A 25,248-nucleotide genomic window follows, 5' to 3' on the forward strand; every position below is an offset into this window, starting at 1 on the left:
TTATCACTCATGGAGCCAGTTCACTGTTATCCTTTGCATTTGGATGGTGAAGGAACTAGGTTCTTAAAGAGTCAAAAGCTACCAACAACAGTTGTTTACACTGGTGCCCTGGAGACCAGTTTTAATTTGGTTACATTCATAAATAAGTGCTTTTGCTACTGTGTTACAGTAGTTTACCAGGATCCCTTTCCAAAATACCAGAAGGGAGCAGACCTCACACACCCAGCTTTCATTTCAGCAAAATATTTTTCTTGCACAGATGAGAGTTGAAACAGTACCTTTATTGTGTGGCAGGGCTGGTAACAAACATCTGCAGTGAGAGAAGGTCAACATTAAGACAAAGATTTGTTTAGGGAAAAAATTCCTGAAATAAGAGAGGTAAACAAACTTTGTTAACACTGCTTTTGTCCATTCAAAAAGTGTTAAACCTAACTGGGTCCGTCACCAGGTGAACTGAAAAGAACAGGATGAACCCCAATAACCCCTGTTCCAAAAGGAAGTGCTTATGAAAGATCCAGGCAGACTGCAGTCAGGCTCATGTTAGTGCCAGCAACAGCTAGGTGTGTTCCTGCTCCAGTTTTCCATCTTGACCAGCAGCATCCTTGCATTTTAGTTCTAGGCCGTGCCACGTGCCTACCAGAGAACATCATCTGGATGGATCTGTGGAACAAGAGGGACTAGTGCACAATCTGTAAGTGAATCCCACTGTACTGGAACCAGGCTTCCAGCAGCAGAAGATACGTGCACTGGCTGAACATGTCCCTCTTCTCCCCCCTTCCCCAGGAATCAGGAGCAACTCAGCGCAGCCAATTCCAGAGCATTAGTGGTAAAGCCTTGTTCCAAGGCTAACGGCAATGGCATCTGTGAAATACCATCTTTGTGCAGGCTAAAAGCAAACGGAGTGAGACCTGAAATTCTCACTTAAAATACAAATCACAGTATGTCTCATTAGACGAAATCTAGAAAATATTAAATATGCTGCTTATAACAAGTAGATGTGACAGTTCCTTCCATCCTATATGCTCTCATTGGCAGTGGAGAAACCTCCTTGGCTAACATAATTATTCAGTGCATAAAGGTCAGAAAGGACCATAGTAAATCAGTCTCATTACTTTTCTCTGGGAGCTCATGTTCAGTTTCTTATCCATCATGACCCCCAAAGTCCTTTACAGAACTATCGTGGCCTGTCCATCATTCCTACTTGCAGAAATTGATATTTGGCCACGTTTAGACATGCTGTTTGATTGTGTGCAGCTCACCGGTCAATCTAGATGTCAGCGAGTTGTCCTCTTCATTGTTTGCCATTCCCCCAGTCTTTCAGTCTTTTATAGACTTTATTACTGCTGATTATTTTTCTTTCATGTCTTTGATAAATGCTAAATAGCATAATGCCAAGAACCAACTCCTACTGGGCTCCACTAGAAACACAAGCACTTAATGAACGGTCACCTTTTATACGTGCTTTGAGATCTATCAGGTCATTTTAAATCCATGTAATGGGCCGTGTTGGTTTTTGTATCATTCCACTTTATTTATCCAAATGTCTTGCAGTACAAAGTCTCTTGCTTTACAGAAGTTTAGGCATCACATCAGGACTATTACTTTTATCAGTCAAACCTCTTGTATCAAAAGATATGTTAGTCTGAGAAGAACTGGAGATCTATTTTCCATAAATCCAAGTTGACTGAAATGTAACCTGATCTACTTTTCTAAGCCCTGTACCACTCAGCTCTCATTTTGCCTGTGATCTACAGGCCTGTCAACTGGATGTCCTAATTCAGGCTGCCCGTTTATTTTTTATTTATGATAGGAATTGGGGAATTTGCTGGTGGGTTTAATCTGGCTCAAATTTACATCTCTCTTGGAACACAACAAAAAAGAAACTGGGCTGATGTGTCCAATTTATTTCCTTGTAGCAGTGAACCAAGGACAGCTTGCAGTGGTGGGATGCCTAAGGATTGCTAGCAGTCTTTTGTGCCATGCCACACGGAAATCAGAAGCTTCATATACCAGACACCATACTAACATGGTAGCTACACCCTTCTTAGTGCTCAAGAGAAGGGTCTTTGACCAAACTCCTGTTGTGTGGAATCCCAACAATACAAAGCCAAATGCTGCCATCCTGGAAGCTCAATAACTAACACCAGAGGACTTTCTTTCCTACTTTCTCTCTCTCATGGCCCTGTACATTTAAAAAATGACACTTCAATTCCCTGAGGTTAAGTCACCTAAACCACAATGCCAGGAAGTTTGCTACCTGCACAGGAAGAGAAAAGAACAAGGGGACACACACACATACACTTTACATATGGGAGAAAAGCATGCAACAAGAGAGAAGCAAAGAAGGCATTTCTCACCTGCTAAGATACTCTATTGAAATCCAGTGTCAGAGCAATGGTAAAGAGAACCATGGGGGGATGTTAGAACCAGAACACCAATTCCTTTTTCCTATAAGCTGTTCTGTTATGTCAATCACAAGCATTACTTCTGTTCCCTTTGTGCTGTAAGTCAGGAAAGAATAAGGCCTGGCAATCCACAAAACACCTTTTTTCCTTGTATGGGGCCAACTACACAACAGATAGTGGTGGAACATCACATTCCAGTTCCAGTCCCAAGAGCATCATACATTGCTCCCAAGGTAGGAGACTTAAGTCTTCTTCCTGTTTTGGATCCTGCTTAGCCCCACATTTTAGATAGGGCTGAGCTTTTTCTCAAGTACATGCAGCAGACCAGAAGCTCAGGAACAGACAGAAGACCTTTGTTCAAAGAGGCCAGTTATCAGAGCTGTTTCCTAATATTACTGCACGTAGCAAAAACAGGCAGGGAAGCTGGGGCCCCAGGTATGACAACTGTGAGCTCTCATTTTACAGGACAGGCAGGTTAGAAGGGACAGGTACAAATACTACAAAGTGAACTGCAGCATTTTTAAAAGCTGGTACAAATACTACAAAGTGAACTGGAGCATTTTTAAAAGCTACAAACATCTATTTGCCTAACCGTTTAAAACCAGACACATACAGAAAAAGGCAGCGAGAGCAAACAATTTCCTGCTGCTCCCATTAATCTTGCCTGCATGCACCAGGAAAGCAGTTTTACTAGTCAGTCCTAGAACGTCTTTGCTGGATAGGACAGGAGACAGTTGGCAGTTTCTCTCTGATGATACTCATATGAAGAACTGAAGCAATTCACAGGTTCACACACTAGCAGCTATTTCATGTTCTCTGGCTTAACAAAAAAAAGGCATTGAAAGAAAAGCTGCCCATAACTTACAGAAAGAGAAAGAGAGAGAGAGATGCATGCACGAACACGTACTGGAATAGTAAGAAGTTGCACTTGCTCCATGCACCAAAAGGAATGTGGGTCCCAGAGTTAGGACAGACACTGCCTGACAATAACTTGGCTCTGCAGGCAATCAGTGTTGCTAGCAGGCTCGGAACTAAAAACAAAATATGCGAGGTTTAAGGCAACCAAAATCCCACAACTCCTGTGTGCGTGCATACACTGTCTCTCATTCCTGTGCGTTCACTCATGCTTCTCAAAGTTCCAGCGAGGCCAATTCAAGAGGACTTCCCATCCAACATGTAATAGCGACACATTAAACCTATGACCAGGGCTCCAAAGAGGGGGATTAGCCATGTTGACCAGGAACTAAAGGGAGAAAAAAACCCACACACAAGACAAAAAACAGAAGAAAGCAGTAAGTTAATTTATTTAACATACCCTACATTCATGACTGCCTTGATCTAGCAAATTCTCAATCCTCTCATAGTAGTCGGTGAGAGACCAAATACTTAGACACCAGTAGATGCTCACCTTCAACAAGACTGACTTCTCAGCCAGTGTCCTCATGGAAGGGTAAAATGTAGGCACCTCTCCTGATTCAGTGCTACAGAGAGCTCCCCTCCTCTCTGGTGGACCCAGAATGTGCACATCTAAGTGCCACTTAAACAACAGGGCATGAATTTGTGGTGTTCACCTAAATCAACCCCACTACGGAACAGAATAGATTGCAGCCACAGCTAAATAAAGTGAAGGTGTGGACCAGAGAGTATAGATCTAGGATGAAAGGAGGCTCCTTTTGGACAGGATGGAGCTCAGTGCGGAGGGACCTGTCCACAAGGACTAACTACCTCTCCATGTTGAAGTGGTGACCTACAGCTCTGAATTATCTTGCATTCAGTCAGTCTAAAAATAGTAGCTCTGCATTCGAGTTCTGGGATTTCTGCTTTGCCCACTGAACAAGACAGATGTGCCCTAGATCAGCATTTCTCAATCTGAGTCACAACCCAAAAGTGGGTCGCAAAAATATATGAAAGGGTTGCGAATAAACTCTACAAATGGATTCTCCTTCAAAGTAGAAAAACATGGGAAACTGTGGGTTTTCCCCAGTAGGCTAGCAAAGCTCCAGCCTGTGAGGGGCTGCTTGAGCCCCCCTGCCCACACACAGGGGGGTTGGGGGGGCAGCAGGTTGGGAGCGAGGGTACTGGGCTGGGACTAGCCACTGATGTTTACAAGTGGGTCCTTGTCCAAAAAAGGTTGAGAATCACTGCTCTAGATGGACCACCCTGCCCTGTCACTTTCACATTCCCATATTAAACAAGATACCATACCTGAGCTGGTTGCCAGGTGTTGCGTCTGGATCCTGAGGAAGGAAGGGGGAAAAGGAAAAGACATATTATACAAATGGTGTTAATAAAGCTACAAAAGGAAGGTGGAGGTGACACAGAATAACCCTCCCACTTGCCCTTCCCAGATCCTTCCCCACACCACGGGCATTTTGTTCTTTCCTCCTCATCCTGGTCCTTAGTCTGACCTATTATGTAAGCACAAGCTTGTTCTAGATCCATCCAATATCTGTGCAGGTGACTTATTCAATCTGCTGCATTCACAGTGGAGGAGAATGTGTGGATCCCCCAGGCCTGAGACAAATCTCTCACCTGTGAGCCTTTCCCCAAACTGATGTTCCCCTGGACCATCTCATTTGCAGTCACTCTAGCACACATCGCCATCCTTCCCATCATTCAAACACAGGACCTAGGACATTTCAACCCCTCTGCACGTGTCTCACACCTCCAGGCAACCTTCCTAATGTCCAGACAACTGCCATGCATTCTGGCTGCCTTCATCTCCTGTCTTGATGACTGCTCCTCCATGACATATCACTGCTGCCCTCTAAACTAGTCAAGATGGCCTCCTGTTATTCGACCCATATCACGTGTTCCTTCTGCAAGTCCCTGTGCTACATACCCCACTTCTACCATATCACATTTAACCTTATCCTTCACCTCCAAGTCTCTTCATAACTCTGTCCCTCCCTCCCCACCATTGTTTCCGTGGGCTCCATCGTTATATTACTGATCTGCTTTGTGTCTGCCCCTTCCCAGAAACATCTTTGCAATTGCAGCTATGTCACTCTGTGTTCATGGTACACCTTCTCTGACCTCATTTTCAAGCCTATTTCCCTCTCCTTCAAATCATCCCAAGACATGTCTTCCAGGGTACCTACAAGTGTCCAGTCAGCTGTCCGTGCCTTGGATAGGTGCACACGGCTGGGTGCTAGCACACTCACATTTTTTAAAGAAAGTCTGAGTCACAAGCACTGAAGTCCTCTTTCAGTCCCTCTACATGTTACACTTAACCATTTATGCTGTATTTGAAAGTCAGTGACCAGAATGGGCACTGGTTTAAAGGTGGGGTACCACCATCATTAGAAGAAAGTGATGTAAAGCTGGCAACATATTTTTATGATCCATTTCCTGCATTATTTTCTATCTTGTTTCTAACACCACCTGTTTGTTCTGTTTTCTGTATCACACTGGACCGTGCTACTTCCCTGCCTATCTGAGGCATAACAGACCAGCTGGGCACCCAGGACAGTGCAGTGCATAGAGGCAGCAGCAACTCCTAGATGTTACCATGTTGCTGATGCAGCTGCTGCCCATCGCCCTGCCTTAGTTATGCTACTGCTGCCTACAGCAGAGCAGAAAGGTCTCTCCTGAGATGATCCTACAAATTCAGAACCCAGCAGAAGAAAGGATTAGATTTTTCCTGTTCCCCAGGCAGCAGCATCTTAAATATAGCCAAGTGATTTTCTCTTTGTCAGGGAGCTGCCCAGCCCTTAAATTTCTTAGGACTCCACAGAGATCCACTGTTTTGACATATGTAAATAGCAGTACTCTGTATAATTACTGCATTTACCCAATGCACAATGACTTTGAATAAGATGGCTCTCCCCACGATAATTAGATTCTATACATGGAAAATTATAAATTTGTTATAATTTCCTATGTACAGAATCAAATTACTGAAGGGTTGCCTTAAGTTTGTCCCCCCCACCGCTGTGATGGGGAAAGCATCAGTGGTGGTGGAGAAGGAGGGCAGCCTGACTCTCCATCTCGTGTCCCTCCATTCATGGACACCCCCACCCCACAGACTCAACATTGCCACCCAGCTCCTGAACCTGGATCCACCCACAGCTGCTGCTGACTTCAGGCTGTGGCCCTGCCCCCGGTGCCAGGGTTGCAGCAGCCACCTGCTGACACCTGAATCCAAGATAGGCCCCCCGGGGGAATCTTGTCTTGGATTTGAGTAAATACAGCACCATGCCCAGACTGGCACCCACTCCTACATACATTGTAGTCAAGCTCTGCATCCATTTATGAAAAAACGTTGAAACAGAAGGATCTGGAAGGCCCATGGGCAGGCAAAACCTTTCAGTTCTTCCATCTCGCCAAGCTGGGGTACGACCTGGCTTGAACTACCCTTTCCAAGGCTGGTTGTAGCAAACAAACCCTCCCAGGAGAGACTTAAGCTGCTTCTCCCTTCAGAGCACTGCTAGTTCCTTTACTGTTTCGTGGTGCCAGGCTACTGGCAGTAGCCCCACTCTGAATGATTTCTAATGAAAATGTTGTCTAAGGCAGAGTGTTAGAAGCCAAGCCTCCAAGCCAAGCATGAAAAGAAGCCAACTGCAAAGCACATATTTAACTCCTTAATGAGGTTGCGTCTATCATATCTTCCCCTTATTAGTGTTCCAGTACACTGCCCCATGCTGGTCCTGGACTACCTGAGTTTTAAGCTACATCCTAACAGCTCAGTGATGTTAAACACAAAATTCTTGTTCTAAGGCCAAACACAAGTGGTTGTACATGTCTCCAGAGCTAAATCTAACAACACTAACAGTTCAGTGATTGGGACACAGCGAATGATGCAAACAGGTCTGCGGTTCAAGGTGTGGAAATAACCCAGTGCTGATGTCAGGGGGGAGAGGGCACAGAGAACACTTCCCATTGCATGCCGAGGTGCCTGCTGAGCTTCAGAAGAAAACCAATTTGCTTACAAGGTTTATTTAATAATCACAGGTTTTGTGTAAACAAGAAACCACTAACTCAACTCCATGGACAAAAGTGTGAGTGACTCAACTTCCTCCCTCCGTGTTTAAGCTGCAGGGATCAAGGTGGGCAGCTCAGGAAGAGCGGAGCATGGAAGTAACCCCTTTGGTCAGATCAGAGACTGTTCTGAAAGACCTGAGAGCCATATGTAGCCCCCCTCAGCTGGAGTACCCAACCTGCCCTTGTGTAACATGGGGCTGTCTCACTGTTTGCCAAGCACCAACAGGACATTCAGCGCTATGCGAGACATAAAAATAAGGACAGATGATCAGTTCTTGGGTCCAAAGACTAACAGACCAATGCAGAGCAAGTAGGACAGAACTGGGAAGTTCAAACAGAAGGGAATAACGTGAGGTGACTTAACAAGGTTTGTGTTTTGTTTTAAAGTCTTATTTCTTGCACTTGGCACAGAAAACTAAAGTCCTTGGGAAGGATTTAGAATGAGCCAAGTGCGACTGCCTGCTGGCCAAGGCTGGGAGGGTATTCCACACACAGCGCTGGCAGCAGCATGCCTACAGGAACCACCCACACTCAAAGAAAGTCAGCTCTCTTCTCCCTTCCATCTGCTGGTGGGTTTCTTCATTAGGGTTAGCCAAGGGAAGAGCAGCTCAAGCTAGCCAGTGCAGTTAGAAGTGAGTAGTATTGTTAGACCAATGCACTGGCTTTTCACATCACTTCTTTTATTTTAACTCTGTTTCAGCACAGACACACAGCCAAGTGCTATAGGAACAGACTTCCAGCAGAGGATTGGCATTTCCTGGTTTCCGTGGATGAAGAACTGAGTGGACATTTATTTATATGCCGCCCTTCTCAACGAACGCTCAAAGCAACTTGCAACAAGAGAAAAAAAAAATTATAAAATAGGAGAGAGAGCAGAACAAGACAACTTAAAAACCAAGCATCCCTTTGTGAAAATAAACCAGGTTCCAAAGCGTCACACTGTCATTGAGCAGAACGACCCATGCAACAGGAAGGCAAGAGTCTCCTGCAACCCCCCTTCTCCTTACAGCAGATGTCTGAACCAGACAGGAAGCCTTCCGGTAACTCCAATGGATTCACTGTGACAGGGGAGACTCACTTAACTCCAAGCTAGGCATGAAGGCAGACAAAACGGCTCTGGCTAGAGGAAAATTTGGTGTGCCACAGAAGCTAGAAGTAGATGTAACCAAATGAAGTAGATAAGCTGTGCCAGGATGTGTCCATTGATCTTGTGGGACAACACATGACATCTTCCCTGCTTACAGTTCCCCCAGACATTTTGGGGCACAACTCCAGAAGAGGGGAAAGCTGGGCAGGCACTCTCAGGGCTTGAGGGGCCCAATCCTATGTGGGAATTAAGGGGTGGGTGGGATCGAGCCCCTCAAGTCCTCAGAGTGCCTATCCAGCTCTGAGCTGTCTGCACTCTCATGCCATAAAGCCAACAGACCCAATAAAGCAGTGGAAACTATTACCACCTCTGTCACAGCCACAAATGTGGGGCACACGTGCCATGACAAATAGTATAGGTGTCTGTCTGCTTATCCTTGTGATGGCAGAAGAACTGTTATGGCAGCACAAAGACAGTCTGTTTGCCACCAGAGAGAGGAACCAAGAGGCAGACAAGCCTAAGGAGCAGGTCTGAGGAGTCTGCTGGAGCAGAGTGTGCATATCAGCAGCTTCCTAGCCACAGAACATGGGGTTCAAGGTTAGAGTCTGCCAAAAGACACTTCCCTTTTCCGTGAACAACTTGTACCCCCGGTGGCTGGGGGGACAGGGCGGTGGTGGCAGCAGGAGCTCCTGTAGCCGCTACCTGCGGCGGTGGGAGGAGCGCTGACCAAGGGTCAATGACCACCCACAGCCACTGCCAGCAGTGGAAGCCAGCAGGGATTGTGGACCTCCCACAAACACCGCTGGCAGTGCCACTGGTGGGGTGTCAAGTGTCAGCAGTGTCTTTTTCTACGGGGTGCACCTGCACCCGCATGCATCTCCTATGCATCACCCCTGCCCTTTTCCATTCCCATTCCTCCCAGCACTCTCACCTGGCACCAGCTCTGAACTGAAGAGCTGCATAAATATGCCAGCTCCAACTGCAGAACTACCCAGTATGAAGGAAACGGAACAGCAGTGGTCAAGAGGTGCATGTTGACACTCAGCCAAACTAAAGGGGCCTCATCACATCTGGACCAAGATCTGTGTTTTAGAGAGCAGTCTTCAGGACATTTACTAAACATCAGAGGATGAGATCGCATACCAGTGCAACCAAGAGCAACAGCTGTACTTAAATGGAGGCTCAAGTGCTCTTGGAAGACTTCCCCAAAGTTCAGGCAAGAAGTTGATGCCAGAGAAAATTATTGTCTTAAGCATGGAATTGCCAGCTCCCCAATGCACTGTCTGAGCTACACAATGTGACTAAAGCACAAATTGTGCATGTAGGGTTCCCTGTTCAACCCAGCCATCCTTCAGGTATGCTTCCCTCCACAAAGGGTGGCTAGGGGAAAGAAAGTGAAGTGTAAAAGAGCAGAGCTAGAGACCCACAGGGCTCAAGACAGAATACACGAGGCCCCAAGACATCAATAAATCAGTTACCAGAGTGAAGATGTGCTGGGGTAGGGGAAAAGCAGTCTTCAACAGCTTGTCCTATTCCACATCAAGCGGAGAAGGGGGTTTTTAGGCTCCAGATATCTAAGCATACCACAGAATCTCTGGTGTTATTCTTCTTCTGGCACCACAGCTTGCTTTTCTCAGTCTCCTTTTAATAGTCCTCCAAAAGAAGACCTAAACTCTTATCCAAACACCATAATCTTTTCTAGTTAGTGTGCCAGAGCACACTACATGTCAGTATGTCCTGCACATCTGTAGGGGATAACCAAGTTCTCAAGAGAAGACTGGAGCTAGGAAAATGCTAAATGGGAACAATAAAAAAGATCCATTAGCCCTTTCTGATGCTACCATTTGAAGAAGCTGGTCAAGGCCAACGAGCAGACTTTGTATATCTTGCGCTCATCTTGGGCTAGGCTGAGAGGTATCTAATAAAGGAACAGGCAGAGTGGGAGCACTGCTTGGCACCCCACTGCATTTCTCTGCTGCTTGAGTTGTAAGTGGAGGATTTTATCACTTCTCCAGACACACAAGAGCCCTTTCCCAAACACAGCTAAAGTGAAGAAGCCAGCATTGAATCAGCAGTGAGCAAAGATGTGAACCTAGGCCCAGCACCAGGGAAATTAGGATGGAGAGCCTCCCTTTCCCTTTCTGCAGAGGACCAGAAGATTCCAGTCATATTCAAGAGGCCAGTTGGGTAACACTAGTTACTCAAATGTTACTCAAGGGGTTAAAATACAATGCATCACATACTGAGATGACAGGCACCTTAGAAACACATGAGAGATTAACGGGAAATACTCAATCACTGTGTCATTTGTACTGCAGATATCAGTGATATTGTCCTGTACTTAGAATGAACTATCACAGAATTACGTTTCTAGGCCAGGAAGCAAGGTAAATGCCTACCACTATATGCTTGCATTTGCAAACAACAGTATTAATGCATGGCACTCCCCTCCAGCTTGCCAGCCACCAACATGCAAACAGCTGACCCTGCAGGGATCTCCTCACATGTGCACCTGCTGGGGCACTGTAAGACACCGTACCTCTGAGGGGTCTGCAATAGACTGTGTAACAGGTGCAATTGGTTTCCACTTCTGAAGGTCTTTAACCTAATGATGTAGCATTGTTCTGGCTTCTCCAGACATTAATATGTCTGCGTAAGCCCTTTCAAGGGCTGCAAATACAGGGCAATTAAGGCTTTCCTGACTGCGGGGGGAACATCTTTTGGGTTACCAGGGCACCTCCCTGGACATCATGTTTACAATCAAAAGGTGATGTTCTTAGGACAAGTTCAATAAACTGAACTAGGACATCATGCTCACTCCAAATCCGTATTGACACAAGCAGGGGAATAGGGATAAAAAAAAAAGAAAGGACAATACACAGATAACACACATAATGCTCAGAACTGGTGTTTGAACAATTATTCTAATCTCTCCCTCTGAATGACTGAATTATTTAGTGCAATAGAACAACACAGAAGGAGACTAGTACCTCTTACAGCCAGGACTGCAAGCCAGCAAGCGGCTCCTCTCCATGCCCAGGCAAGAACTTCTGTGCCCAGATCAGAATTAAACATGCCTCACCTTTACCAAAACTAATTCCACTTGCTTTGCAGTTTGGGTCACTGTACAGAAAGTTACATCTACCTGGGCTGTCTGCTGCAGAACTCCTGAAGTGTGCTGACCCTGCAAGCCTCCCCCATGTTCAGTCGGCTTGCTCTATATACTGGATTCACAAAACAAATCCAGAGGAGTCTGCATTACTCTGAAGGAAGAGGGGTTAGGATATCCCTGGTAGTTTTATTTCTGTTCTAAACATTGGAATTTCTGTCTAACAGCTCATCATATGCAAGAATCACTTTCCCTGCCAATGTAGCACAGCTAATCCTGGCTGGAAGGTGGCACCTACATTGCCTGGACTGGCATAGCAACATTATAAAAGATCCAAGGATGGGAAAAGAAGACAGATCCTGTCTCCCTTACCATTTCAAGGCAATTTTGTTAGCTCCAGTTACTAGAGTTGGACTGTGGGAGGACACCAAGGCCAACGCGCTGACTCTCAGTAAAAGTGCAAAAATGGTCTTGGGGATAAAAGGTGAGAATACCACTGATACCCATACGAAAAGAAACAGCAGACCAGTTTCACTTCCTACTGGTACTGGCACTGCAGGGAGCCCCTACTTCCCACCGAGGATCAGGCTGTCAGGTTCAGGTGGTTACTCTATTTACGCCACGCTCTTTCCAGAGGTCTTCACCAAACCACCCAGTCTCTGTTCTTTACATAACATTTCTCACCTAGGTTAAAAACAAAAGCAGCCTAATGCCACATAGTGTGGAAATGGAACATCTGCTAACTAAATGTAGCACAAGCCCCTCCACATTAATTTTAAGCAGGAAAGGAAACAAAGAAAACAAAACAAATGAACACTGAGATCTTACCTTAGACCCTTCATTTTTACGGTCACACTGTTGGGAGGGGGGGAAGAAGAGAAAAGAGAATAGGGTAAATACTGTAATTTAACCTTTTGGAAAGAAGTTTTCAGTCACCAAGGGAGAATCAGCATGCACACAGTTGACACTGCTTGAGCCACTGCTTGGATTATTTTGACTTCATCTCTCATGTAACCAAGCCTTCAGCACCCAAAAAGCGCTGGCTTTAACCTGCTAAAAATCAAATCAGGCTGAGGGCAGAGGTATATTACCAGCTATCCCACACCACCTTAACATCCCGACTCACATTATAAGGAAAAGTTCAGGGTGCTAAATCAGCCCAAAGGGACTTCTTTAATACCATGGACTGAACTGCAGCCAAAAATCACTTCTGGATGATGGAAGAGAGAGGACTGGTTCAGCTTTTAATTTTAAGTACCCTCTGTTTCATCATGTAATCTCTTTTGCTGCGGAAAAGTAGTACACAACTCATCACTGTGATAACAGACCTGGATGAAACTGCCTGCTGGGTTATGTAAAGGGCTCTACAGTCAGTACTGCATTCACTCTTTCACATGCAATGTACTTGGACAGAAGGACATCACAACCAGTTCCTCCTTACCGGGTGAACCTCTCCTATGTAGCACTGCTTAAGCATTTCCCTGGCATCTATCGAATGTCCAACATCCTCAAAGCTCTCTGTGGCATCTCTCCCAGCCTGCTCAAGTAAAACTTCCTCTCCACCTGGATGCTGAAAAAGAAGGAATTCAGTGAGCACAGTGCTGTGGGATAAAAGAAAAAATATATTTTTGAGAAGCTTTCCCTCCCTCAAACACACAGCTACTTTCTACCCTTTTCAGTTCAGCACAGTCACTGCAGACCAAAAACTCAAGAAAAGCTCCGCTGAAGATCCATTCTCCAATCTCCCAGCCAGGCTGTCAAAAGGGATGAAAGGGCACTGCAGGGTCTGGCACACCCCTGAAATCCAGCCTTGCCAGCTCTACTGATAGGAAAATCCCCACAGCAACAAACAGCAGTTTCCCAACTTCCAGAGAGAACCACTGACTTGAGCTTATGGGTCAAGTCTGCTCTGGAGTTCTTAGACAGGCTGGTCCAACTCCTGACGTACTTGTGGGTTGCTAATGCAGCAGTACAACACAGCAGTATTAAGCCATGAGTTAGCATCCAGCAAGCAAAGCATAAAGCTATGAGCCCCCACTGCAGAGCTTGGCACATGGAACACACCATACAGGACACTGATTCAAGACTGCAACCAATCTAGGCCAGAAAAAACAAAAGAACAAGCATCTTTGTGACCCCACCCACAGCAAGACTGACTCTCTTGCTTGCAGAGATGTCTGTTCCTGGCTCTCTCCTGTTCATATTTCCCATTTTGCCCATCCATAAAGAATTCTGTCCCATCTTCCTCGCTTGCTCAGGAAGATGCAACTGATACTGCATGTGTGCGTAGGGGTGATGTTACCAGTTTGCTTCTCAGCATGCTGCAGTAATAGGCTGCTTATGGCCCTCTTCCCACACAAAGCAATAAAGGAGAGAGACAGAAACAGAGAGAGAGGTGAACTCTGCTAATGTCATAAGCCGATGCAACTCCTGCCTGCACGCTGAAACAACCTGTATACCAGCACGGAATGTGGCCTAGTTTGAAATCCAGAAAGCTGTGAACACTCAGCAGCCAGGGAGAGCAGCAAAGCTAAATGTTACTGTTTGATCTTAATTTTAAAGACTCACCTCTGAAGCACCTCAGTCTGATACTAGTTTCCTTCTCCTTAGGGACACGCTCCTGGCTTCCTCCCCTAGTTCATGTGGAGCCCTACCTCCCAGCTCATGGCTGGAAAGCTGGAATGACCGGCAATCAACCACTTCAGAACAAGAGATTACCAGCACAAGTCTTTCTCCCAGTGTGCCCATGCCTATAGAAGGTTTTGACAGCATAGTCTGTTAGGTGTACGATTACAGATGTCTGCGCCATTTCTTGATGGCATGGGCTGCATATAAGTATTTTGCAGGTGCAGGAATCTCTCTTAGAAAGCCACACTCCTTATCAATATTCCTATCCTAACAGAAGTTTCTAGCACAGACCAAACCTTAGAGGCCAAGGGGTATCTGCTAATGGAAGCTCTCTGGCTGTGCTCTTTCTGCAAGGGCTGGACACATTTCTCAGTACCCCAGCACTGGCCAGTTCAGAAGCCAGAAACAGAACTCCAGCAGCAAAGATCACCAGCCAAAAGGCCTGTTAAGGGCAGCCCCCTAAGAGTAAGTGTGCGAACAATCAGCTCGAGAGAGATCAGGACTCTAGGTGCCTCTGGGCACAGGGCTTTCTAGAGCATCCACAACCAAACATGTAGACCAAGAAGGTGAGGCCCACTCTCTGCTACCTGAAAGTTTCCCCCACAGCCTGTGAGCCTGCAGAAGAGAAGATACACAGGGACTGTAAATTCATTACAGCAGAGAAACACCTGTTTCCCTTTGCAATCTCTCTTTCCTCCCACAGACACAGAGCAGTAGTTAATGCCCCTCCTCTTCCCCCAGACTGCCCGAATCTGCTGCCAAAAATCCAGATCTTTCCACTTGGATACCACATGTCATACCAAACATACCATGTTTGTGATCCCAACACCAGGCAAATCATTGAGCTCCAGTCACAGATTGTAGCCAGCTTCTGCAGCCCTCAGTACCTTGCCCTGGGTGAGTCCCCAGTTCTGTCCAGGTCCATAACAAACCTTATTAATAGGCGGCTTGTGCTGCCTGGAGCAGGCGCAATTGGACATTTGCTGTCTTAGACTTCAACAAAAGCCAAGCAACACCGCTGTAATAGAGTGGGCCATTGGTGACTGCCAGGTTACATGTCGTTATCCAGAACAACCTTCCAGCTCTGTCAGAGCCCTGCTTGCAGAGCCATGGGACTTCTACCAGATGTTACTTTCAAAGATAATTTACTTTTTCAATCCACCCATCCCAAAAAACAGGGGCAGACAGCGGAATCCACAGAGGCTGGAGTAAATGTTACCTTTTAGCAACACTCTGCTTTTGTAAACAGCAGGCAGAAGACTAGATCGGCACAGTTCACTCATCCTTCCACTCTTGGGTCTGAAATGCACTGACACATTCTCTAACAAAATTGCTGGATGGACTTGCTAAAAAACCATGTAAAATAAAGTTATATGCAAGAAGAATAAAGAATAAAAAGAAAGTTATATGTGGACATGTGCAGCCATCCTTCACCATGATCAGCCCTTTGATCCAAGTGGACTTGCACTCATGAAGACATCACCAGACATCACCTTTCTAAAACTGACTCCCTAGTCTAGACACCCAGCAAAGGAGCCAGACAGTTCTTACCTTGTCATACCAGAGCAAATGCAAAAACAGACACTATTTGTGTAAGAGATCGGTTAGTTTTCCAGGAAACTTCATAAAGCTACAGCCCCTACAGGGAAATTAAAAAGCTCTGGGCAGTATTCAAGATTCAGTATTAAGACTGCACCGCAGGAGAAGGTAAGAGGCTAGAAGAAGTTAATGAAGCTCTTAATAAATTTTTTAATTAAACAAAAATGGGAATGCACACAAATAAGTGAGCATTTTGCCTGGTGCCAGGACTCAGCTTTCCCTCAGCAATAGCGCTTTAACAACCAGAATCTTTTCCCTGCTGGAGTAGGATGTCTTCATACTTAATGTATAGGCAATAAAATAACATCAAGGGCCATTGACACCTGTGCACAGCAGCACCCGAATGGCAAAGCGTTTACTAGTGCTGGAGCGTACCACCAGTGCTGCTGGAAAGAGAAGACTGGGAGATGGAGGCCTGAGCCACAACCAGACCTCACACAGGCCACCGACTCAACACACTCATGCCCTGACCCCGCTGTAAGTCACAACAGATGCTTGAGAGAGGAGCGTTTATATTGATCTCTGACATCAAACTCTAGGTCAGTTGTTTCCCCTGAACAAGGGCAGAGGTGATCAAGGAAAGGTGCTGTACTCCCAGATTCAACTTTCCCTCACTTTTAATGTACGTCTACTGTTGTACGGGGGCATCTCAGAAACCGTTTGCCCTTGTACCCTATTTCTGAGGCAGCCTCTACCATCACTAGCCCCAAGAGTGGCTCAGGGGCAGACAGTGAGCCTCTCTGTTTTTGGGCAATTCAGATAAGCTGTGGGGGAGGGACACAAGTCGATGTCCCTACCCCAATCCCATGCAATGAGGACGGGGGACTGTGGCAAACAGTACATGCAACAGGTCCTTACAAGGATGCGGTACAGGAACTCCTGAGTGAAGCCAGAGTTCCCATTACACAAGCTTGTCATACCAGTCTGCATCCAGGGGGCTGGGAACAGCTCTTGCCAACCCACTAAGCCAAAGATAAACGCTGTACACAAGCTCAGAAGTGACACTAAGCTCTTTGGCTAATTAGGCCACTGGATCAGACAGGACACGTGACAGTTAGCTTGAGGAGAGATGCAGAGGCTTTCATCCCCAGTCCCTGGTGTTGGAGTAATAACATGTTACAGGCAGCAGCACTGTTGTGAAAGAATGACCTGCAAGTTCTGAACAAGGCCAGAGAACAAGGACAGGAGCCACCCAGGCAGGCAGTGTTCATCTTACATGGGCCTAGCAGGCTCTTCATTACCTGAAACTTGTTGAAATGCAACAGAACCCTTCTCTGGGGGTCATTAACTGTTCATCTGAAAACACGTCTGCTAACAAACAAGAGCAGGAGTCCAGCCTTTGCTCCCTGCCACCAGCCCTCGCAGTGCTCTGGTCCCAGCCATCTTTGAGTCTGCAGGAGACAAATGCATTGGGACACATGGAGGATTTTAAAACCTCAGCTTTAGCCTATTCCTTGCTGCCCATGCTACGGAAACAGGAAGCTGTACCCCTCAGCTCCGTGGCACAATCAGCCATGCAATAGCTTTTTAATGATGCTTTGACCCTCACCTTTCCAGGACAGAAACTTTGCTTCTGTCCCGGTCCAGAAAGTGTCTAACAGGCCACTCATTAGCTTCACGGTTTTCATTCCACAAACAGAAGGTAGCACTTAGGGCACCACTGATTTTGGTTTAGTTTGAATACAACTTCATGTAGGATACAGCTATGGCAAATCTGCCCAGCCTGCCTTGCTTATGGCCTAGGCTCTTTCCATTACGAAGCTGAATTGAGTGGATTTCATGAAGTCATATCTGTCAGCGAAGGAGGAGGGCAAAACATGCTCCTCCTCAGCCTATCCCTTAAGAGGCCATGCCCAAGGATTCTCATTACTGGAGCCACTCTTCCCAGAGAGTCAGACTTAGCATCGACTTCAAACCCACTCCGTTTGCACAAACATATAGGAAATAAACTTCCCCGCTCCTCCACCTGCATCTGAGCACCCTGACATTTCTTGTGGTTTTAGAGCCAGGCTTTTCCATGAGGAACTTCTCTCTCCTCCCCTGCATATGTCAAAGGGCCACACCAAGGGAAAGCGAGCATACACAAAGCTCTGTCAGATTCACAGTACAGCATCTTGTTCAATCACCTTCATTTCATAGATTTCATAGATATCAGGGCTGTATTGCTTGTAATAGCATCAGATAAAAACCTTCAGAGAAGGCAGCTTTGTGATTTGTAGGGTCTCTTTACAAAGGGACAGAATAAGTTTGTTGCAAACACTCTTACTTGTTAAAGATGGCTCAGTGGTCAGCACGTTAACCCTGGCTCTCCAAAGCCCAGCCTAATTCCCTTCCATTGGCTTCCAGTGCAAACCTCGGCAAGTGACTTAGATCCAGATACACAAAGGTCCTTTGGCACCAACTCCTACTCAGAACTGAACTCCTAATACTGGGGCCTTTGCCTTTGCATATCTCAGTTCCCCATCTGTATGGGAGGGATAATACCTGCTTTGCGGGAGGGGTTGTAAGAGTATCTATGTTAAAGAGCGACAGCCATTTCTGTAATACAGGTGTTTAAGACAAGCAGAAATGCAAATGGTGGGGAAGATGTTAACTGCCCGAAACAGCAGCGTGACCACGGTGAGGAACTGGAGAGGAGCAGGCTGGCAGAAGAGCGCTGTTTACAGCTAAAACAGATTAGAATGATAAAAAAGGTACCTTGACTCCTTCCTCTGCTTCCCCCTGGCTGTTCAACACAGCTGTTCAACATGGGTGGAGGATCAATTCCTCCACCCTTTTCGTTCTACTTGTGAGCTACATCAAAAACTAGGATAAGGTATTTAAAGACTTTTGCAACCGCAGCACAGAGATACTACTGTAACTTGCATCCTTAGGTTTAGTATATTTAGACTGTAGACCAAATGACAGCATTTAATATTCAAGAGGGACAGACAAAAACAGCTGTGCTTTACCCCAAGACTTCAGAAGTATGCCCTCCACTGCTGCAGAGCCAGCCTGGGGAGAGAGATAGACAACAGCCAGCTCAGGGACTTTGTGTGCAAAGGCAGCACCTGAATCTGCAGATCTCCCTCTTTTCATCCAGTTCTCATGACCCAATGGACTTTTACCATGGGGCAAGTCCAGTGTCTTAGCTGCTGTTCCCATTATGCAATCAGTGATGCAACATTACAAAAAAAAAAAAAAAGGCTAAAATAATCTAGATTGCAACCTACACACTTCAAATATTCAGACTGCCCAACACCTGGTTAGTGGGAGACCAGGAAGCAGAGTTCAACAATCTCCTAACAGAGGCCTCCTAGAGTTTATGCAATCACCCTGCGATAGCACTTCAGTGAGTTCAGCAATCCTGTACAAATAACATGTGGCCCAGGGCTAGAGCAGGCAGCAATTAGCAATTGCCCAAGCAATTACAGAGGATTGGGAGGAACATTCCATGCTGAACCCCTGACAGCTGCAGTTAAAAGCAATTCAGAGATCTAAAAGCAGAACAATTTATCAGCCACTATGATATATTTTAAACAAGCCTAAAGTCCCTGGATCTGACCGTCTCCATATTGCTCTCCAATACCTGTATTGATTACACAGTACTAACAGGGCTAGAACTTGCTTTGGTCAATAAACTAAGGCCTAATCTACACTTAAAAGCTTTGCTGTGCCAATAAACAGTGTGATTCCTGCCAGTAGAACTATGCCATAGACTTTACTGTAGGCACAGGCTTGTGCGCACTCTAGAAGACTTCTACTGGTCTGGCTATACTAGCAAACCCCACCCCAGGCCAGAGCAGCCTTGACAAGTAACTGTAGCTTCCTTGTGAAAAATTAACTGTATGGTTAAATGCTCTTTTTGTGCTGGTAATGACATCAAGCCTAGGGGTTTTGCTGGTATAACATTTTCATTTAGAATAAAGAAAAATAATAAAGAAAAGCCTACAAAGGATGGAGGACGGGATTAACCTCCAAGGAGGATTATTTTGCACTGGGCCGGTCCTGCAGGAGCATACCAGGAAAGCCAAAGCTGCAACTGAACTCCAACTAGCTTCGAGCACCAAGGACAATAAAAAGTCCTTTTTCAGATATGTGGGGAGCCGGAGAAAAAGCAAGGGCAACATTGGACCCCTGCTGAACCAGACGGGACAACTGACAACTGATGCCCAGGAAAAAGCCAACCTATTAAATGGGTACTTTGCGTCAGTCTTTCATCAGTCCCAGGGGACACCCATGCCCGCTACGGGACAGGGAGGTCTGGGTGGGGGAGATCCCCTGCCCTCCATAAATGCTGACCTTGTGAAGGAACATCTTGAGAAGCTGGATACCTTCAAGTCAGCTGGCCCTAACAATCTACACCCCAGAGTACTCAAGGAGCTGGCTAGTGTCATAGCCCAGCCCCTGGCACAGATCTTTAAAAACTCCTGGCACTACACCAGAGCTCCCAAAGACTGGAAGAAGGCCAATGTGGTGCCTATTTTTAAGAAAGGGAGGAAAGTGGGTGTGGCTAACTATAGGCCCATTAGCCTGACTTCTATCCTGGGGAAGATCTTAGAAAAGTTTATTAAAGAGGCCATCCTTAATGGACTGGCCGAGGTCAACATCCTAAGGGATAGCCAGCATGGGTTTGTTGTGGGTAAGTCTTGCTTGACCAATCTCATTTCCTTCTACGACCAGGTGACCTATCACCTGGACAAGGGAGATGAGATTGATGTCATTTATCTTGACTTCAAAAAAGCCTTTGATCTGGTATCCCATGATCACCTCTTGGCGAAACTAGCCAACTGTGGCCTTGGGTCCACCATGATCCGCTGGCTGGGAAATTGGCTCTGAGGTCGGACCCAGAGGGTTGTAATTGATGACACTCACCATGGTGTCCTGTGAACAGTGGGGTCCAAGGCTCTGTCCTTAGACCCATATTGTTCAACACTTTCATTAATGACGTGGACATTGGAGTCAGCAGTGGACTGGCCAAGTTCGCCGATGACACCAAACTTTGGGGCAAAGCATTCATGCCAGATGAAAGGCAGGTGATCCAGGCTGACCTGGACAGTCAGCAAATGCGCAGACAAGAACCTGATGGTGTTTAACACCGGAAAATGCAAGGTTCTCCACCTTGGGAAGAAAAACCTGCAGCATCCTTATAGGCTCGGCAGTGCTACGCTGGCTAGCGCTACGGAAGAAAGAGACTTGGGGGTCGTCATTGACCACAAGGTGAACATGAGCCTGCAATGCGATGCTGTGACTAGTAAAGTGACCAAAACCCTGGCTTGCATCCATAGATGCTTCTCAAGGAAATCCCGGGACGTCATTCTCCCCTTGTACTCGGCCTTAGTGCGTCCACAGCTGGAGTACTGTGTCCAGTTTGGGGCTCCGCAATTCAAAAAGGATGTGGAGAAGCTTGAGAGAGTCCAGAGAAGAGCCACGTGCATGATCAGAGGTCAGGAAAACAGACCTTACGACGACAAACTGAGAGCCATGGGGCTCTTTAGCCTGGAAAAGTGCAGGCTCAGGGGTGATCTGGTGGCCACCTATAAGTTTATCAGGGGTGACCACCAGGATCTGGGGGAACGTTTGTTCACCAGAGCGCCCTAAGGGATGACGAGGTCGAACGATCATAAACTACTGCGAGACTGCTTCAGGCTGGACATAAGGAAGAATTTCTTTACTGTCCGAGCCCCCAAGGTCTGGAACAGTCTGCCGTTGGAGGTGGTTCACGCACCTACTCTTAACACCTTCAAGAGCAAATTGGATGCTTATCTTGCTGGGATCCTATGACCCCAGCTGACTTCCTGCCCTTTGGGTGGGAGGCTGGACTCTATGATCTTCCGAGGTCCCTTCCAGCCCTAATGTCTATGAAATCTATGAAATAAATGGATGCACACATACATAAACCCTACACGCACGTAAAATGCATCATAGATTTCAGAGACTTTTGGGCTGGAAGGGATCCCGGAGGATTATCAAGTCCAGCCCCCTGCCAAGGGGCAGGAAGTCAGCAGGGATCATAGGATCCCAGCAAGATAAACATCCAAATGTGTCCTGAAGGCATTCAAAGTGGGTACTTGAACCACCTCCGGCGGCCATCTATTCCAGACCTTGGGGGCTCGGAGAGTAAAAAGGTACTTCCTTATGCTCAGCCTGAATCGGTCGCAACACAGTTTGCGACCATTCAATCTTGTCATCCCTTGGGGCACTTTGGTGAACAGACATTCCCCCAGATCCTGGTGAACACCTGATAAATTTATAGCCGGCCACCAAATCGCCCGAGCCTGCGCTTTTCCAGGCTGAAGAGTCCCATGGCTCTCAGCCGCTCATCATAAGGTCTGTTTTCCTGACCTCTGATCATGTGCGTGGCTCTCCTCTGCACCCTCTCAAGCTTCTCCATATCCTTTTTGAATTGTGGAGCCCAAAACTGGATGCAGTACTCCAGCTGTCACCTTCAGCAGGAGGCTTAGCGCAGGCTCGGCCTTAGTTATACCAGTCCTGCAGTTGTACCACTATATTATTGTTACTTAGCTCAGAAAGCAAAGCAGCAGTATAAGCATTTCTATCACAGCATTACTGTGTTCAAGAATAAACAATAATGCCACAGTTAAAATGGCAAAGTGCTTAAGGGTAGGCAAAGCATTAACACTATTTCAAAAGGTATGGAGTGAGCAAGGCACTCACAAGCAGCCTGCTCTTGGGTTTCTCTGTTGTTTTTTTTAAATGGGGACCTGAGCTGTGGAGTTTAGCCAGGACAGCTAGTTCTGCCTGTGCCTGTGGACTCCTCCAGGAACGTGACAGGCATTTGAACTAGGGAACAGGGGATTGTCTAGCAAACTGAGGTAGAAGGCAGGCGACTGAGGTTCTGCCATTTATTTACCTGCTGCGTGACCTAGGATGCTTGCCTTCAGGTGCCTGCTTCCTCTCACAGACATTTAGACTGAAAGGTATGAAAGGGCAGGCCCTGCATCTTTCTGTATATGCACAGTGCTTAGTACATGGGGGCCCTACCCTCAGTTGGAGACGCAGGGTGCTCCTGGAATATAAATAATAAAGTATCACTTGATACTTCTTTCATACACCTACTGTCACATGCCACCAGGCACCCAGACTCCTGCAAATCACCTTCCCACCATTTCTCACATGGCTGGACACCGGATATCAGGAAAGGCCTGGGAAAAAAACCAAACACGTTGATTGGCACCATCCTATAAACACCCAAGACGGTGGCCTCTGTAGGCCACATTTCAGATACTGCAGCTCACAATAACAGATATGACAGCAACCCTGCAAGTCTGCTGCCAGGCATGGGTACATCAAAGATCTGGGACCCAAGACCATGGAAGTCTGGCAACGAAACATAGAATCAAAGGACCAGAAGGGACCTGCTACATCATCAACTTGGTCCCCTGCCATGGGCAGGAAGTTATTGGGTTCACACGAGCTCTGTAAGATCCTTGTCTAGCCTCACCTTGAACACTTATGAGCACTTGTGGTGTTCTGGCAAGGTGCCAGAGGACTGGAAAAGGGCCAATGTGGTCCCCATTTTCAAAAAAGGGAGGAAAGAGGACCCAGGAAACTATAGGGCCATTAGTCTTACTGTGGTCCTGGGGAAACTCTTTGAGAAAATTATACAGGAGCACATCTGCAAAGGACCAGCAGGGGAGATTATGCTTAGGGGCAATCAACAAAGGTTCATTAGAGGCAGGTCCTGTCAGACCAACCTGGTGGCCTTCTACAAAAAGGTCACAAAATCCTTGGACACAAGTGTTATGGTGGACGTAGTCTTTCTGGACTTTAGGAAGGCTTTCAACACTGTCTCTCACCCCATCCTCATTAAAAAAAAATCAGGCGACTGTGGTGTCGATACCTACACAGTCAGATGGGTCGCAAATTGGCTGGAGGGACGCACCCAGAGAGTGGTGGTGGACAGGTCATTTTCAACCTGGAGGGATGTGGGCAGTGTGGTCCCCGAGGGCTCAGTCCTCAGGCCTGGACTGTTCAACATCTTCATCAGCAACTTGGACGAGGGGGTGAAAAGCACCTTGTTCAAGTTCACAGATGACACTAAAATGAGGGGGGAAGTGAGTACGCTAGAAGGGAGGGACAGGCTACAACTAGATCTGGACAGGTTACAGGGGTGGGCGGATGAGAATAGGATGGGTTTCAACACAGACAAGTGCAAGGTGCTGCACCTGGGGAGGAACAACTGGCACTGTACCTACAGGCTGGGGAACTCCCTTCTCATCAGTGCAGAGGCAGAAAAAGATCTTGGAGCCATCACTGATGCCAAGATGAACATGGGCCGGCAGTGTGGGGATGCCGTCAGGAAGGCCAACTGCATCTCGAGCAGGTCCAAGGAGGCCCTGGCAGGGGGTCGGACTTGATGATCTGCTCAGGTCCCTTCCGACCTGACCTATGACAGTGACTGTACCACCTCTGCTGGGAGTGTGTTCCAGATTCTGGAGACCCTTACAGAGAAAAGCAAGACTTTCCCATTGCATTTCTCTATAAACGCTGTACGCAACTACAGCAGACACGGGACAGCCTAAGCCACTCCGGGGTCAAAGACACCTTGTTGTCGGGAGCTGCCTGCCCTTGACCACGTCTTCCTGTGGAAGAGCCCTGCACTACTCCTCAGGCTACTGTGATGATGGGGCGTAAACAGCAAAACACAACATGTCCCACTGCAAATAAATAACGGGAGGTCTCCCCACAAAGTCCTGCCCCTGCCTGACACGGCTCAAAAGGAAGACCCCGCACGCATTTGTTTTGCCTCATGAGTCTGACGTTAGAATATTGAAGCATTTCTTCGGAGCGAAATCAACCCGAAGGTTCGGCTACTTTCTCAGAAAACAGAAGCAGGTTCCAGGAAGCGGGCATCCGACCCCCCCGCCCCGCCCCGCCCCGCCCCTGCTCCAGCCCTCACCTGCCCCCGCCAACTGCCACTGCCTCGCCCCGCCCCCGCAGAGCCTTGGGCCCGGGCCCACCTCGGCCAAGAAGCGGCTGACGTCGTATACGCGGCCGTGGATGACCAGCCAGGCCTCCCGGCTCGAGGCCCGCCTCGACACCTCCTCCAGGGTGAAGACGGGGCTAGCCCCGGCTTCGCGCCGCGGCTCCGCACCCATCCCACCGCCGGCCCTTCGCCTTGCCGCTACCTTGGCCCGCAGCGGCCGCCGTCTCCGAGCCCCGCCCCCCAGCCAATGGCCGCTGAGCTCGCGTCCGGCCAACGGCAGACGAGCACCGGCGGCAGCGCGCGGCTGCCTGTGGTTCCACTCCGGGCGGCTAATCTGAGGCGGCTGACTTGCCGCGCGCAGCCAATGGCGCCGCACCGTGCAGGACGCGCGGCCAATCAGCGGGCGTCCCGGAGCTGCGACTCTACCATGAGGCGAGGGCAGGGCGGGCGGAAAAGCAGTCCGCTCCCCTCCTGCTGGCTCCGCTGCCGCCATCTTGCCTTGCTGCCG

At 47.4% G+C, this 25,248-nt stretch overlaps 1 protein-coding gene across 2 annotated transcripts; it reads right to left on the bottom strand.

Annotated features, from left to right (window-relative positions):
- Window positions 1-260: 260 nt before the first annotated feature.
- On the bottom strand, window positions 261-25,248 carry CYB5B (cytochrome b5 type B). Of its 2 annotated transcripts, none has more exons than XM_090064031.1 (5): window positions 25,117-25,248; window positions 13,026-13,154; window positions 12,413-12,439; window positions 4,611-4,642; window positions 261-3,648 (listed from the first exon to the last, which is right to left on the bottom strand). In XM_090064031.1, exons 1-5 carry the CDS (start codon window positions 25,231-25,233, stop codon window positions 3,558-3,560), a joined length of 396 nt encoding a protein of 131 aa, XP_089920157.1. In that variant the 5' UTR covers window positions 25,234-25,248; the 3' UTR covers window positions 261-3,557. The 2 variants fall into 2 exon arrangements, with proteins under 2 accessions (XP_089920157.1, XP_089920156.1); XM_090064030.1 differs by lacking the exon at window positions 25,117-25,248 and adding an exon at window positions 24,775-24,936.

The sequence above is a fragment of the Crocodylus siamensis genome, chromosome 9 (assembly GCF_052110815.1).
Source record: "Crocodylus siamensis isolate JL-2025a chromosome 9, ASM5211081v1, whole genome shotgun sequence".
Lineage (NCBI taxonomy): Eukaryota > Metazoa > Chordata > Crocodylia > Crocodylidae > Crocodylus > Crocodylus siamensis.